The sequence below is a fragment of the Manacus vitellinus genome, unplaced genomic scaffold (genome assembly GCF_001715985.3).
Source record: "Manacus vitellinus isolate BGI_N305 unplaced genomic scaffold, ASM171598v3 scaffold_24_pilon, whole genome shotgun sequence".
In the NCBI taxonomy this organism is placed as follows: domain Eukaryota; kingdom Metazoa; phylum Chordata; class Aves; order Passeriformes; family Pipridae; genus Manacus; species Manacus vitellinus.
The window spans coordinates 10,400,061-10,417,389 of record NW_021939798.1 but is presented as its reverse complement, the minus strand read 5'-3'; the positions used below and the strand labels follow the sequence as shown (position 1 = coordinate 10,417,389).

Here is a 17,329-nt window from a genome sequence, read left to right as displayed (position 1 = left end):
GGCACCCACCAGTGGTGACCCAGGGGTGGCTTCTGTGTCTGCATGTGCTGAACTGTGGGTTCAGTCTGCAGCTAAACCCAGCACTGGGTGGGCAGCTCAGGACTGACCTAAGGAGGACACACGCTGGGTCAGGCTCAGGAGCAGCACAGGGATGTCCCTCAGCCCACTCTGGCTCACGTGGTGGGCTGGTTCTGCCTGGGATAGGGTTAATTTTCTTCACAGTAGCTACTACAGGGCTGTGTTTGGGTTTGTGCTCAGCACAGCCTTGATAACAGGGGGATGTTTTCATTGCTGCTCAGCTGTGCTTGCACAGAGTCAAGGCTTTTTCTGCTCCTCACCCCACCAGTGAGGAGGCTGAGAGCTGGGAGAGGGGACACAGCCAGGACAGCTGACCCCAACTGACCCCAGGGATATCCCAGACCGTGTAACATCAGGCTCAGTGTGCAAAGCTGTGGGAAAAAGGAGGAAAGGGAGATGTTTGGAATGATGTTTGGTGTGTTTGTTTTCCCTCTGACCCATGATGGAGCCCTGTTTTCCTGGGGATGGCTGAGCACCTGCCTGCCATGGGCAGTGGGGAAATCAATTCCTTGGTTTGCTTTGCTCCTGTGTGTGGCTTGTTCTTTAACCACTAAAATCTTTATCTCAGCCTGTAAGTTTTCCCCTGGTTCTCTCCCCACCCCTCCATGAGGGGAGCAAGGGGCTGTGAGGGGCTGAGCTGCCAGCTGGGGTTAAACCACAACTGGGAAGGAGCCACGGCTGAAATCTGTCCTGGCACCTCCAACCTCCACATGAGACCACGAGGTCAACACACATCCCCCAGACAGTCCCTTCAGTGGCACCAATTTCACTGTCAAATATTTGCATGGTTCCAATTATAATTTAGCCCAGGAGACTCTGCAACACCGAGCCTGGGTCATGGATGAGTTACATCCTTCCCTTAAGCCCAGCCTGCTGGGCCAGAGAAACGCTGGGCTTGCAAGAGTTAAGGACTGGGGGCTGGGAATTAATTAACATCTTCCATCTTCATATGATCTCAGGTGGATACTTTATGTTTTTGTCTGCAGAGGTTTATTTTCCTCCAGATTGATTGCATGAATTGTGTTCCCAGAGATCAGAGAGTTCAGATGGCAGAGGATCCTCTTACCAGAAGATGAAAGCCAATATAATCAACTGCACAACTTCAAAACATGCAGCTTGTTCTTGTTGGCTGTGCCTAAGTTTTCCCTGCAGAGAAGCTGTCGACAATGATTTGATATCAATCCAGTAACAATCCCTGGTTTCTAATAATAATTTGCACTTCAGTAGAAATGTTCATGTGAGGCTCTGAGAACATTTAGCAGATGGTCATTAGCAAAGCTCCCCAGTTCTCCTGCAAGGAAGAGATAACAATTATTAGCCTTGTTTTACAGATGGTAACACTGAGGTGAGGCACTGAAAGGTGAAATAACTCTCCTAATTTTCCATAATGAGCCAGTGGCAACAGATCCATGAATGAAACCCAGGCGTCCTGCTGAGATTACTCCACAAACCCTGTATCCTTATCTCTTACAGGAAAACGTGGTCAAAGAGGTGAGCCTGGAAAGCAAAAAGCAAATGACTCAAAGGCAGGATTCATGACACATTTCTGGAAATAAGGAATTAGGTCTGGGTCAATAAATAACTGGAAAACCAGGGGGACGCAATCTGAGAGGCATGTGAAATGAGGATGGATGGAAAAGAAAGAAGATAATGGAAGGGAGGGGAAGGAAAACAGAGCAGCCTCTGACTTTTTATTTCCACTCTTGGTTTCAATCAGTGTTGTAAAATTAAAGGTTAGGCTCAGGGAGAAAGAAGAACGAGCTCCATCTGCTCCCGTGGGGATAAATCTAATGGGTGAGGCTTCAAACGGGAACTGCCGATAACAAAACCCTCCTCCCCTCGTGTCCAATGGTTCCTCACCCTGCAGAGAAACACCAGCCACGGGGACATCAGCTGTGTTTTGATGGCAGAGACCTGGGCAGGGCAGGGAAACAGGGCTGGGTCTCTTGTGAACGCTGGCTCTGCCCAAGGGCATCCGAATCCACCAGAACAGAGGTGCTGGCCGGGCTGGACAGCGCTCCCGGCTCGGCTCCAGCGGCAGAGGCCGAGCTGAAGGTGTGTGGACCAGCACTTCAGGGACTAATTTTAGCTTTCAGTTCCACTGTCTTTGCCTTTCTCACCCAGAACGTCTGGGCTGCTCCCAGGGAGGGACTGGCTGATGCTCCAAAGCGCCCCGCTCACATCACACGCCGAGGGGAGCACGGCCCAGCGCGCTGGCCCGGCCGGGGAGTTTATAAACAGCCAAATGGAAGCCAAAAGACTGGAGTTTAATCCCTCCAGTTAAGTCATCTAGATTCCTTCTCGCCACCAGCCATCTGATCTCAATCAACAACTCTTGGCCTTCATCTCCTGACCTCGCCGAGAGCTGCAGTGCTGAAGCCTGAAGTAATCTGCATGCAAAATGCTTCAGTAATGATTCCTTCAAAAGGGCTTCTTTTATTATTTCCCAAAAGCCCTCCAATATGAAAGCAGTAGGCAAACAACAAAGATGGCTTAGTAATGTTTGCCATCAATAATTTGTTAAATGTTCTGCCACTGCATTTTCAATACCTAGAATAGAAGCGTGTTGGAAGAGACCTCTTAACATGCATGTGCTAAAACCAATGGTTGGGTATCAAAATGGGATGTGCTTTGAAAGTGGAAGTATTGCCAGGTTATCTGTTTCTCTCATATCAGTCAGATTCAGCAAGGAAATGACACAGAATTAAACATCTGTATCTTTAACACTGATAATTACATCACCTCTAGGTGCAGTGGGTATTCTTCAAAAAATTTGCAATGCATTCAGAGATTTATAGAATCACAGAATGGTTTGGGCTGGAAGGGACCTTAAAGCTCATCCAGTTTCACCCCCTGCCTTGGGCAGGGACCCTTCCACTATCCCAGGTTGCTCCAAGCCCCGTCCAACCTGGCCTTGGACACTTCCAGGGATCCAGGGGCAGCCACAGCTTCTCTGGGCAACCTGTGCCAGGGCCTCCCCACCCTCACAGGGAAGAATTTCTTCCCAATACCTAATCTAACCCTGCCCTCTGTCAGTTTTAAACCATTCCCCCTTGTCCTGTCACTATTATAATACTTAGAGCATCACTCTGTGCACTTCCAGCCCCAGAAAGCCAGAGAGGCAGAACTGTGACCAAGTGTTGTCGGAGTGGCAACACGTGGCTTTGGAGCAGGAAACACCAGGGCAGTCTGGGAGAGCAGCAGTGATGTCTGCACTGGCAACATCAGACACAGTTTGAAGAACCCTAACCATGAATCCCAACTACTCTGTCCATGGGAACTGCTGTGCAGGTGCTCCTCAGGGGCACGGAGAACCTGCTGGAAGGAGCGAGTGCTCACCACCGGTGTGAAAACTGGGATGGGGATTTTGGAGTGCTTCACCTGGCATATCTGCATTTTGGAAGCAAATATTACTGCCCACCCAGGGGGATCCCAAATGACAGGAGAAAAGAGACCATTAAGGGCAGTTCTGCTCAGTCACCAGGACCTCAACTTTCCCCCTTCTTCTTTTCCTCACGTCAGTGTGACGTCAGTTGTGTATATGTGAAATAATGCAGGACATTATTTCACCATTTCACTCTCTGCACATATATATGAAATAGTAGGCAAGGGAGACAGAGGGAACACGATCTGCCATTTTCTCAACTCAAAGAATTGCATTACAAAGCACAGCACAGTTCACATTACTGTGCCCTGTTCCATCAAACTCCCTCCCCAAGGTGCACATGTATCTCAGACTATTGCAGGGGTTGGCAGCTGCTTCACTGTACTTACTCCTTTTTATTTATTTTTTTTTTTCATCTTGGGGCTTTTAAAATTGATGGGAGGCTGAAGGCAAGAGCTGATGCATTGTAGATGACAACAAAAGAGGCTCCATAAAATTGCTTTTGGCATCTCGTGTGCGTTCCGTCTACATCTTATAAATTACTGCTGCACTGCAGCGATAAAAATAGGTTTGTATTTGGAATTGATTACAGTGAGATAAAGCCTTAATAAAATAAAATTAAAAAAAAGTACCGATGCATAAATATTCTGAACACACAGGGGTAATTTGATTTGATAAAATAAAAGTACGGCTCTTAATTTCTCCCTTTTAAACAGAACACACAACTCACATCCCGCAGCGCAGAGAAAACTTCAGCAGCTGTTTCGTTCAGGATTCTCAGAAACGGGTCTGTGCCTTCTCTCAGCTCTTCTCTTCAGACATTTTTATGGCACTCTCTGTATCCCCAGCATTCCCATTGCTGACGCAGGGCAACATTCCCCCTGCAATCCCAAAGTGTTCAGCTCAGGCCACTGTGCTTCGTGCAGGGATAAAAGCTGACTCCTTACCTGTGCCCCTAAAAATTATTCTGGTAACTGGGCTATTTCTGTCCACAGCACATCGGTGCTTTCGCCCTAGCTGGGACTGCAGGATCAGCAGAGGGAGCTGGGATATTGTTTTCAGCAGTTCTAATATAAATGGAAGGCTAATTTTATTTACAGGAGAAAGAGGGAAACAGCGATTCGTGTTTCGGCGTGACCCGGGCCAGGATGCTTTACTCAAGCAAAACGCTGTTTGACTCAGATTAATAAATTAGGGGTGAGCATTGGCTTTGCATCACGACAAAGGCAAACAGTCAACCTTTAAAGCAACGAGAGGCTTAACTGCAGATAACAGTGATGGGGCTGGCAGTAGAATCCAGGGCTGGATCCAGGAGCCGGTGAAACAGGGAGCAAAGCACCACATCTGTTTTCCAGCCCAACAGCTGCACAAAACCCTTCGGCCACGTCGCTGCAAGGTGCTGAGCCTCCAACCCCGACAGCACGGGTGGGTGCCCGGCCCTGAGACCCACACCCCGGGTGATGCCAGGCTGTGACCCCTTGCAGCCCCTCGCAGCCCTCTCTCCATGCTGGAAAGCTGCTTTTTGGGGGGGTGGGGGGCAGGAAGCCGCTGCTCTGGCCCCACCAAGGCCCTGCCAGCGCGGCGGCGGGAGCCGGGGCCGAGCCTTTGATGTGGGATGGACGGGATGTGGCTGCGCCTGCTCCCGCCAGCCGGAGCGTGGAGAGGAAAACCATCGGCAGCAGCGCTCACAATTACCCCTGTGGAGCAGCCTGAGCATTCCTGAGCTCTCAGTAATGTATGATAAGCTGTTACAAGTAAGATGATCCGTAAAAAAAAAAAAAAAAAGCAGCACAAAGTGTGTCCCCCCCAAACAACTTCCCCCTGGGAAAAACACAGGTAGGCCGACAGCAGGTTACTTTTAAATTTCATTTATTTATTTTTGTGTACATTTCTCGTAATTTGACTGACATACCATTGCTATAAAGATGCCCTGCTCTTTGAATATTTCATCCAAGACCACTAGTTTCAAGTGTGGTTATGAAAAGTCACGGCAAACATATGACTGGAAAGAGGTGGTTGGTTTTGACTTCCAGGCAGTTGTTTGAAGCATTTCATAGATGCACACAATATTCAGCAGAACACACGCACACACAGTGCTGAGTTTTACACACACACACACACACACACACACACACACTCACATACATCTGGAAAACGGTTACAGTGGTTGAAGTTTCAAAAAGGTGTCCTGTCCCCTCTCTCAGCAGCAGTGAAAAACCTTTGGATATCCTGAGAAATAAAACCAAAGTGTAGTAAAGATGATTAACTTATTCCATCAGCAAGGTTTGGTGGTGGTTTTTTTTTTTTTTCCCAAGTCAAATATATTTTCCCAGTCTAATTTCTTTTTAAGTGAAGAAGGTGGGGATAAAGGATCTGGGGTTAAAGAACAGCAGTTCAATTGTTCCAATATCCTTAATCCAGTAAAATATGAATCCTAAAAGCATCTCAATGAAACAACAACATGAAGTAGAAGCCCATCAAACATTACACACGTGGTCCTACTGTCAGTCTCCTATTACTGCTCATCCTCAGGAACAGAGCTGAGATGGATGAAGACAACACAGGTTAAGAGAAGGATTTGAGATGGAGCCAGATGGAGTGGGGGTGAAGGCCAGGTGACCACTGAAGGACTCTATAGCACAGGGAGGACCCTGAAGTTTGCAGTATCTGCCTGATGAAATTGCACAGGGACAGGAGCTCGGGGTGATGGTCCATCCCAGCACGGGGCAGTGCTGGCTCTGCCCTGCTCCAAACCCTGGGCAAAACCCCTGGAGACCTTCCCCAGCACTGACAGCCCCCTGTGTGCCATCTCACAAAGAGGTCAGCACCTCATTTCTTTTAAATAACACTCTCCAAGTTTGCTATCTCTGGGCCAACCCACCCTCCCCGAGACGGGGTTTGCGTTAGGACGCGGCAGTTTTGAGTCTCACAAGGAAGGAGTTTCCTCCACGAGGCTAAAAACTGAAAATGGCCTCTGATGCACTGGATGCCTTCTCATCTGACACCACCTTTGCTGTTCCTGCCACCGATGTGACCCCCAGTGATGCTCCTGAGGAGCCCCAGAGCCGTGAAGGGCCCCGTGCCCTGCGCTCCCTCCTGCCAGAGGGGTTGTGTGAGGTGACAGGCTCTGAGCAGCGACAAGCACTGCGGAGGAAACGGGGCCAGCAAAGACTTAAGACAACAAAAACAAACACGAGGCAATTAAAAGGACGGGAGATGTGGTCTGATGTACTTCTGCCAAGAAATAAATATTTTTACGTTGCCTTTTTTTTTTTAAAAGCAATTGCATTATGTTTTTTTTTTTAAGCCCCCAAAATGGTGGAGTTACTCCCTGCACCCCCCCTACACACACCACATGCACGCACACACACACACACACACACACACACACACACACTCTCTAATGCACATACTTTTCCAGCTTTGTAGAGCTACTGGATTTACTTTGAGACAAGTTTCTTGTGCATTTTGACAATTTACTTTGAGACAAGTTATTTGCAAGAAGGCAAAGTTCATGCATGGCTTTGACAGCTCCACTTTCTCATAAATGGTTTTTGAAAAGCAGAAAGCAAATGAGGGCCAAAGCTCCATTTAAAGTTCACCTCGGATGCCTGAAAAGCATTTATACCCACATCCTTCTGAGGTCCCTGCTTTATGAACTTCTAATGAATTCCACATTCTGCTACCCAACGTTTCTTATACACAGGGGGAAGAAAAAACAAACCAGAAAACCAATGCAAGCTGTCTGAAAACAGATGCACCCACAGCATCCAGGCTGCCCAGGGAAGGGGTTGAGTCACTGTCCCCAGATGGATTTAAAAGACATGTAGATGTGGCACTTGGGGACATGGTTTAGTGGTGGCCTTGGCAGTGCTGAGTTTGTGGCCAGGCTCGATGATCTTAAAGGTCTTTTCCAACCTAAACGATGCTGTGGTTCTGTGATTCTACTATTCTTTATCAGAAAGGCTGGGGAGGCTTCTGAAGCAACAGAGCACCTTTCAGAGAGGAGAAAGGGGATAAAAGGAACAAAAAGTGATGGTTTTGAGCCCCCAGTCCTGCTTCTCTCACCCAGGTCACACCCACACAGGATTTCCCCTAGACGTCTCTTGCAGAGCAAGAAGAAGCTGCTCAGTAGTTGCTCCATCATTTCTGTAGGATTTGTGTCCTCCATCCCAGAGCTGACACTTGGCCAGAGGGTGCCTGGGTGTCCCCCAGCCCTGCCTCGAAGCAATCCTGGCCATCTGAGCCCCCCTCTCCAGGGCTGAAGGCAAACTCGACAGAGAAAAGCCTGGTGTGGGACTTGGAAGAACCAAGCACTTCACAAACCAGACTTTAATTTTCAGGTGGAAAATGACTGTTTTCTCAGAATTCCAGTGTGATTTTGGTTAGTGATGTGACACAGAGCATTTCACCAGCTAAACTGAACCCTGGTGTGAGTCAATCCCCTCTCAACTGGTGCACCCAGCTGGTGCTTCTCCTACTAAAAACTAAAGTGAGCAGGTTTCTCCAGAAGCCTCAAAGATGTTTAAAATACATTTTTTTTTAAAAGACTCCTTATCCCCATCCCTAATTCTAGAGCAATCCAGGATGCTAAAAAAAAAAAATAAATCTAAATTGCTACAAATATAATTTGAAATAATAATTAGCCATTACTGCCATCCCAGCTGTTAGGAGATACTACAGGGATTCCATATGGCTCAAGGGCAGGCTGGGAGACACCTTCAGCACCTCTTGGATAGTACCAGAAATGGATAAATAATAAATACTAAGAACATGAGAAAGAAAAATCAGCCTTCCACATGTAAGGAAAAGCAGAGACTTTCACAGTTAGAAAACAAATGATGGTACTGTAAAAAAAATCCTAAAAATAAAGTCAAATAAGGACTTGCATTACAGCAGGTTGGAAAGTCTTCTCCTTTCTAACATGTTCAGAACACACAGGTGCTTTCCCTGTGCCCTCTTCAATACCAGAGACCACTGGGCAGTGGTTGCTTTTCCATTGTGCTCATATTTTGGGGTTTTTTTCTAGCCAAAACTATGTAGAAATACCCTTGTTACAAATTTCCCACCATCTCGAGAAAAAGCAGATTTCACACCTCAAGACAGAAACTCTAGAAATTCCATACACTGATGCTAAACATGGATCTTTGCCAATAAAACTGTAATTCCTTAAATTGAAAATTTTGGACGTTTTTAGAGGTTTGGGTTTTTACAAGTTTTACTGCAACTCATTTCCAGCTTACAAGAAACTACATTTTAGCAGCTTCCCCTTGATGTACTGCTATTAAAAAATAAATGCAAAATCCCAACTATCTGGTATGTTGTGACTATTTCCCCTGGCCCAGGGACAACTCTCACCAAGCACAAACTGCTCGAGTCACAGTGGCCGAGCTCTGGAAATTCACTTTACACACAGATTACAAAGGAAATATCTGGAGTCAAATCCTGGTTTTGGTGATACTCTGATTTGAACCCCAACCTGCCAGAAGCCCCCCAGAAGGCACAGTCCATGCTGTGGGTGTTTATATGCAAGACTCATGACTAAATTTGGGCTAAACATGGACGGAGAGCTCTGCAGCTGCACCTGTACATGGGAAAATTTGATCCTGGTTGAGCGGCTACGACAGAGACTGTAATTCATCTTCAAGCACACCTTTTTGGCTCTCACGAGGCACTTAATCTACATCTCTCCACTCTGGCTGTGTAAATCAAGGACACCTGGCCCTTCCTGGCTTTTCACAGCATCCATCCTGAAAAAAAAACCCACAGGACTGAGCTGAGAAACACTGAAGGCTTTTGGATATTGTTCCAGGACACTCCAAGATGGCTGAATGTTCTTTCCTAGAGGGAAAAAACCCGAGACGTGGCAGACCCCGATACCTCCATCACACAACCTCTGGGGAAGCTGTCTCTCTGTGTGTTTTTGGAGGCCATGGACATTCCTGCAGCCAGGCTGCTCCTTCCAGCCCTCAGACATTGGCCCCCTCTCCCTGCAGCACTTATCTCCATCCACCTTCTGGCACTGTTTGATGGGTCACAGCCTTTTGGAAAAACCATGGTCTGCTCTCTTATTTTCTCAAAAGTAATAATTATCTGGGGTAAAACCAGACTGAATCTGAGCTGGCCTGAATTATTCCTGTAAGATAAACCAAACAGAAACTTTCCTGATCGGTTCAATAACGCTTGGGGTGTGTTTAGTCTTCATTCAAGAATTACACCATTCCGAGTTTCCTGGATTTAGCTAAGCCCAAAAGCGAAAGTAACAGATCAAAATACTCTGAAATAAAACTTCTAGGAAGGGTTTTCAGGTCTGGCTAAAGCCGTGTAGCTCTGGAAATCGCCGAAAGGCGTCTGATCTTTTGAGATTTCCATCCCTACTTCCAGAGCGTTTAAGGCGCTTCCAAGCTCTTCCCAGCTTATCCTCGCGGTACCTCACAGCCCCAGCTGGACTCCTGCCCCATCACTTAGAGAAAACCAAGAGCCTTTCGAGGAAGGAAAGGCGGCCCATTCCGGCTGCTGGCAGGGATGAGCCGCCCTGGAGCGACGCTGCCGCAGCTCCGGAGCTGCTCCGCTTTCCCACAGGGATTTTTAACGGAATGGCAGCGAAGCACGAAGGGAGAAGCTCTTGCTTCAGCTGGATACCTGCGGGGTAGCGAGTTCCTGGCTTGTGGCTTCCCCTCAAGCAGGGACTGGAGAGCACAGGCAGCTCCTTCCTCTCCCAAAGCCGAGCTGGCTGGAGGCCCCTTTCCCTTCCCTTCGCTCTGACCAACCGCCGAGAAAAGAGGCTGCCAGTAAAACCCCCGACAGTAAAACATAAGCCATGAAGGTGACTGAGACTGAGTCAGGTGTGGATGGAGGCAAAGGGCTTTTGAGCAACCCAGGGGGGCACTAAAGGAGGCCACGTCATAAACATCCTGCAGCCCCAAGTGCTCCCGCTGGAACGGCACTGCCGGCTGCGCAGGCCCCTCAAGGATTCACTCGTCCTGGTGGCCTGGAAATTAGATATTTCCAGCATTAGGCTTGTCAGAGACCACCTTAAAATGTTTAGCCATTTCTCTCTCAGCTCCAGAGGCCTCTCCTGTGCTTTTCCCATGGTTTAAGTGGGAGCTCAGCAGGGGAAGCAGCGACGCACGAGGCCGCGCAGCAGCAACATGTCTTGGTTCACCTGGAGTTATTTTCCCTGTGGGTTTCTTTTTGTGTTTTAGATTTCGCTTCCCTTGCTGGAGTTGGGGATGCAGTGACAACCTGGGACTTGTGAGCAAACTCACTGCCCCCAGATCTGAGCCTGAAGGAGTACATGGGGAGAGAAGGGCTGCTCTCAGCAGGCTGTGCACTCGATGGAATCTGTGGCTGTGTCCTGTCCTCTCTTTTTGCTCCTGACTTTCCCCTGGCAGGGTGGATTGGCACAGCTGCCTATCAGAGAACTCATTTTGTGCCTATGCCATTAAATCCATCACTAAATTTACTGCACTCTTTTAGACTCCTCGTCATTTATACAGCACATGGGCCTTTGTGTCCAGACTGGCACCACCAGCTCCTGGCTGTGTCTATATGCATCTGCAAACACCTAAAAACTGAGATTCAATGAGCTTTTTCTGGTCCTGTTTACTAACAAAATCCACTGTTTCCATGGTGTGGGGTTATGTGAAGGAACAGTGTCCTTTCAACCTGTCACTGCCCAGAAAGCATCTCCTCCAGCCACGGTCCGGGAGAGAGAATCTCCCAGCACTGCCAGAGCGCACGTCAAATTTCATATTCTCCATCTGCTCCAGTAAAGGCTGAGCTGAAATATTAATTAGGAGATCTGATCCCTTCTCACCAGAAACAATCTGGATTTTATAGCCCAGGCAGAGGCCAGCAAGGCAGACAAAGCTCTGGGATACATCCTTTGCTGCTGGTTAACGGCTTTCAAGGAAACAAGGAACCTGGCGGGAGGACACAGGCTGTAAAACATGTGGACATCTGGTCTGCTCTGTCCACCCTCCATCTCCCCCATGCTCACCCCCCACCTCCTCAGTGCATGTTCAGAGCAGAGAGAGGCGACTCCTCTAACATAAACAGCCATAACATGGCAATAAAGATTAATGAGTAAAACTTGCCATTTTATGTATAATCCGTGGGGATTTACAATCATTAATCTTTATTAGTGTGTAATAACTGTTTAGACATTAAGGACAGATTCTCAGCTGGACAAAACTGGCCTTATTCCAGCCAAGCCAATGGAGCAATGCCAGTTTACACCCTCCGAGCTCTAAATGAGACCCATCCCATCTGTAGGAATCATATCACTAACAGTATTTCCCCAACAGCAGGGGCAGAGCAGTGAAGGCAACTATTTGTCTTTCCCTGTATCCGAAAAAGAGAGCTGCATGTGTCCAGGAAGCTCAACAATAGACATGTCAATAAACATGAGGAAATTCAATGAAAAAGCAACAGCAACAAAAGGAACCCCAAGGAGCAGGGAAGTGCATGATTTTTGAGGCAAGACTATAAGATCTGGTTTGGCAGGAGAGTAACTAAGAGGGATGTAGCAATCTTTGGCATGTGGAAGACTGAAAGCACCAAGACGGGCTCCCAGAGTTCCTCTAAGAGGAACAAGATGGAAGAGAGAGAAAAAAAAAAAAAGAGCATCTTGGCTGGCTTTTCTGAGAGAGGAGTTTGGGGGTTGTTTTTAATAAAAAAGAGGTCTATTAAACAAGGGAGCTGATGGGAACCTTGTCTGAACTACATCAGACCAGCCACTAAAGCAATGCTGTGTTGGCCGAGCGGGATTTCCTCTTCCAGAATGTCCAGGGAAGAAGGGAAATGTGCAGGTACACACTTGGCTTGTAGCAAGCATGGAGAAATCCCAGCTAAGGCTGTGTGTGCTGGGGTCTGCCCTCAGCACCAGGCACTGCTCTCTGCCTGGGCAAAGGGTCTGGCAGCCCCTTCCCACCAAGGAGCAGCACGACTGACCCGACAGCACGTGCTGATGGACAGGGAGATCAACTGCAAATCTTTCTTGAGAGCTTTCTCTGAGTAGTGACCCATCAACTGCCTCCTCCATCACACAGGGGAGGCCACCTGCCTCCAGAAATGGTGTTTCACCTCTTCAACAAGTCAGAGCTGCCTCCTTCCTCACCAGTAAACCTGACACAAGCCAGGGAAAACACAGAAATACAGTACAGAGATACCTGTGTAAGGGTTTGTACACCTGGAAAAAACTCCAGAAGAGATGGGCGTTGCACCCACTGCAGCAGCATGTACCTGGTGTTTAAAAACAGTAACCGGAAAATGCCCTCTTTCAGATTTAAGGGGCCAGTGGGCTCTTGGAGACCCAGAAAACAGCTTTCCTGCCAGTGACACTTTAGAGTTGTAGCGATGGCAAGGCCTCAAACATTCAGGAGATTGCAGGAACATCAAGAGCTGTAAGGTGGGGGGAAAGAAGAGGATGAATATCGTGCCCAGGGATACCCAGGGATGGGCTGTGCCTCTTTCCTGCAGCCCAATAACCTGTGGCAGAGCAGAGAGACCCTCCCTGCCCTGCAAAAGGCTCCCTGTGCTGGAATCCATCCACGGCTGGTCCAAGTCACAGCTCAGTGCTGAGCTCCAGCAGCTTTGCTCCCCTCCCTGCTCCCTGGTGGAGTTTGGGTTCTTTCAGGTTTATGGCATGAGACCTGTGTCTTTAAAAATCCCAGTTCAGGGCAATCCAACAGGCTGCCCACAGTCCTGTGCTGTGTGAACACAAAAGAGCTTTCTGAAGAACAGCTTTAAGCCTTAACACCTTGGCTGTTCAGGGGTTGGGACAGGCTTAATGTCCCAGCAACCATATCTGTCCAAGGCAAGGCTGTGCTTGTGTTACAGCCAAGCAAAGATCTGGGCAGTGACCAAAGGCTTTTCATCTCCACAGAGGTTACAATCAACTCAAAGAGAGAAGAGTCTGACTTTCATCCTGCAGCCCAGTGTTTTTGCAGAGCTTTTAAGCACACAGGAGTCTCTGGCTCTCCTCCCTGAGCTGAGGCCACCAGCTCAGGCTTCTCTCTAAGAAATGCCTGGGTCAGGCCAAGCTTTGTGTCCACACATGCCACGAGGGATGCGTGGACAGACCAACAGCCTCTGCATTCTCCCCTCCACAGTGGTGATCCCTCAGATCACTGTTTTCATCCTCACACGGATCCACACTTACTCTGGGCTGACGCAAACGACTTTTAAAGGAACAAAGTCATGGAGAATGAGCAGGGAAGGGAAGTGATTTGTTGCCTGCCCTATTGAAATGTCATTAAAACAAAGGGATTAGAGGGCCCAAGCACTGTAAGAGCAAAAAGCATAAAAGCAAGCACTCGGCATGCAGTGTGGAGGCATGTAGGAATCCTTTTAGAGGGTTACTAGCTGCAGACAACACTGACATTAATTTTCAATTGGAAAACGCTGGTGACATTAATATCTGCTATTAATACTGAACTTTGACAGTATCTCATAAATTCAACCTGTCAATTACAATGGCACTGAAATAAAGGTGCTCTGAGGTCAAGGAGATGCGGTGTCCAAATGAGACTTATATTCCAGGAGAAAAGCGGCAAAAACAATCTTTAACAAAAGCATCAGATCCATATGTAGGAAAACCAAAGGGTGGTTTTAAATGTCATGTTTTTCAAAGCGAGAATTGATGCTGGAACCACGTCTATAAACTGGCTGGCTGGACTTTTAGCTGCAGCTGAGGACAATCAATCAAAACAGCTCTGCGACTCTGAGAAAGTGAGAGAGAGAAAACACACACACAGACACACCATGGAATATGAGAGGGCAGATTACGAGCCATGCGAGGCCTCTTAAAATTACACTGTGAAGTAAAACATCCTCGTGTTTCAGTCGCCACAAAACGCAACCTGAAAGGTTCCCCTCGGCACGGAGCAGGATGGGGAGCTCGGCGTGGCCGAGGGAGGGGAACCTCCTCCCCAAAGGCAGCATGACCTGTGAGCTGCACCCCAACCCCTGCAAGCCCTCTTAGAGCCCCCCCCGAGGGGCACAAGGGTTGATAAACTCCCATGAGCAAAGCTCTCCTATCTCTTCCCGTTTTCGGGTTCACAGCCACCCCCGTGGGCAGTGCCAGCCAGGCCGTGCCGGTGGCAGTGGCAGCCCAGGCACTGGCGGTGTCCGTGTGCGCCTTCCAAAGCGTTGGCGTGTCCCCAGCACCAGAGGTGTCACCGTTGGGGAACCCCTGCTCTTAAATTCTGCCCTCCCCATCAGCCCTTCCAAGGGATCGCTTCCCCAAATACGCTCAGACTGTTCCGGAAGCCCAGCCCGCACCAGCGGGGTCTGGAGCTGCTAAACTGGGAGAGCAGGAGCTGGACCCCAGGCTGAGTTATCTCCTGCACAAGGAATACTGCAGAGCAAGGCTAGTTTCTAGCTGGGGTTTGACTCTGAGAGGCTGTGCCAAAGCGATGGATGGGGATGGGAAGCGTGTGGAGGGGCAGGAGGCACAGGCAGTGCCCTTCACAGGGCTGGGAGAAGGAGGCCAAGGCCCTCCTGGCCAGGGGAGGCAGCTGGGCGGGTGTGGCTCAGTCCAACAGCGTTAAGCTGGAGCAGCCTCGCTCCAGCCCCACAACACCTCACAGTGCACAGTCGCCCCCTCTCTGGACAGTAACTGTGTGACCCAAAGGCTGAGTGATCTGTGTCTCCCTTCCCACCCCAACAGCCCCTGTTCTCCTGCCCTTGGCTGGCAGCTTTTCTCCAACAGCAACGAGCCCCTGGTAGGGGTGGGCTGTGGTGTCCCTGCATGGTTTCCAGGCTGCAGTTCCCACAGGACACACCTGCAGCCTATGCCAGAGCCCAGTGCTCCTGCTGCCTTCAGCATCCCAGCCAGAGCTGGACACAGCCCAAACCACGTGCCAGCACGGGCTCCTGGGGAGCACCAGCACTCCCAAAGTGTGGGCAAGCACGGAGGGATTGCTGCCCACACAGTGCCAAGGGCCCTAGAAACCAACTCTAAAGTATCCCATTTTTCACAGGTGTCATGCCATGCATCCTGTGATCCTGTCCCATCTGGAGAAGAAGAGAGGAACTCCCTTTTAGGCCCAAAGCAGCTCATCCCCAGCCCAAGGGAGCCTCGGGCACTGCAACGCTGCTGGGCCCACGGGCAGGTGGGCACTGACCACGCAGCCCCCTCCTCACCTTTGTGCAACTCATCTGACAACCTCCTTCCCTCTGGGGCTTTTGTCCCAGACACCATCCCAGCAATTCCCACTCCAGACCCCATAACCTGCCCACTGTGAGGCCCTGGGACATGGGGCAGGGGCTGTCCCAGCTGGGGGCTGGCAGTGCCCCCCAGGCTGGGCTCGGAGCGCGGTGTCCAGAGAAGGGGCACCAGGACCTCCCTTTCTTACACCTCACACTCTGTGAGAGCAGCTCGAGCAGCTGCAAGTCTTGCTTATAAATTCCTCTTATGATGCACATTAAATATTTTCCACAACAGAGACACTTCTCCTCTTCTTCCTCTTTTCCTCTGACACCTTTTCCCCCAGCGAAGCCCTACGACTGCTGCTTGCTGTGGCCTCATTTAGCATCATCATCGTCACCACGCACTCATCCTCATATAAAACAGAAATCTATTCCATCAAGCACTTAACATAAATATTAAAATAATGGAAGGGACAAAATATAAATCTACATACAACTTCATGACTACCATAGCACCTATTACCATGACAAAGCAAATTCTGGTTCACGGGGAAGGGAAGGGGGATGAGGAGCAAGTTAGGAAGAGGGACTTCGACTGTCATTAAATATGTAAATCACTCTTTTAAATTCTTTTTTTTTTTGTTGTTTTGTTTTTGTTTTAAGGTTACCAACCTTATTAAAATTCATTTCACTAACCAGCTCGTTCTATGTCACTATGGATACCAAAGAACCCTTTAAAAAACTTCGGCGAGGTGGGGGTTTCTCAGAATAAAAAAACAAAACAAAACAAAAACACGGCGACTTTCTGTTGGTGCTTCCATGACAAGTCCTGCCACGCGCCCCTCCCCTGCACCCACCAGTCCACAGAAGGGCAATTCATTTACAAGTCCAGTTCTCAGTCTCCCAGGATGAGCTTGACAAAAGAGGCGACGTCTGTCTCTTTGGATTCGTGCAGGGTGAAGAAAGGATGTTGCTGGGAAAGAAAAGAGAGAGAAAACAGCAAAGTTTATTATTCACGACGCTGAGGACCGAACCAAAAACCTTTTCAGACAACCCTCTGGACAGTGAAAAAGGGTTTGGCATCAGCACCATAATATTGGGCTTTCCATGTTTGCAGCTGAGGCAAGTCAGGGAGCCCCAGAGGCCACTCCAGGAAAGCTGCAGAGCTGTGCTGCCCTCATGGATTCCTTCTAAACTCTGGCCTGGCTAGGAGGGCTGAGCTGGGCTGCTCTCAGTGCTAAAACAGTGCCACCATCTCTGGCACATCGTGACCCTCGGAGCTCTGCTGCTCCTCCCAAGGCGGTGGTTACCCATCCCACCAGCTCCAGCAGGAGCAAGGAAAACCTTGCAGGAAGGCTGGCTGCAGTGAGTTTTCCCTCAGCTTCCTGCTTTATCTGTGTATTTACCCTCTGGTGACTTCTGAGTCTCATTTCTTCCCTGAATTGCTCCTATTTGCAGCAGGACATGGCTACGTTACCCCAGCCACCGCACAGGAAAGCCATCCCGACTGGAAAACCATCCACACTTGTATGTTTAACTACTTAATCCTGACCAACATGGGGAGACATCCTGCCAGAAAATCTTGCCTACATTTCAGCACGAATGGAAAAATACGTGTAAGGAGGGAAAACACAACCAAACACCCCCTGACAGCAACAGAAGCCCCTCTCAACCAGCACCAGCGATTCCCTTTGGTACCGGGGGCTGCAA

General features: G+C 49.0%; 1 protein-coding gene across 1 annotated transcript in view; it reads right to left on the bottom strand.

The window, feature by feature from the left end:
* Positions 1–5,315: 5,315 nt before the first annotated feature.
* MAP2K6 (mitogen-activated protein kinase kinase 6) overlaps positions 5,316–17,329 on the bottom strand; it is a 28,845-nt gene continuing 16,831 nt past the window's right edge. Inside the window, exon 12 of the mRNA XM_029960103.1 lies at positions 5,316–16,592. Coding sequence (XP_029815963.1) covers positions 16,515–16,592 — 78 coding nt within the window. The 3' untranslated portion in view covers positions 5,316–16,514. The remainder of the gene's footprint in view (positions 16,593–17,329) is intronic.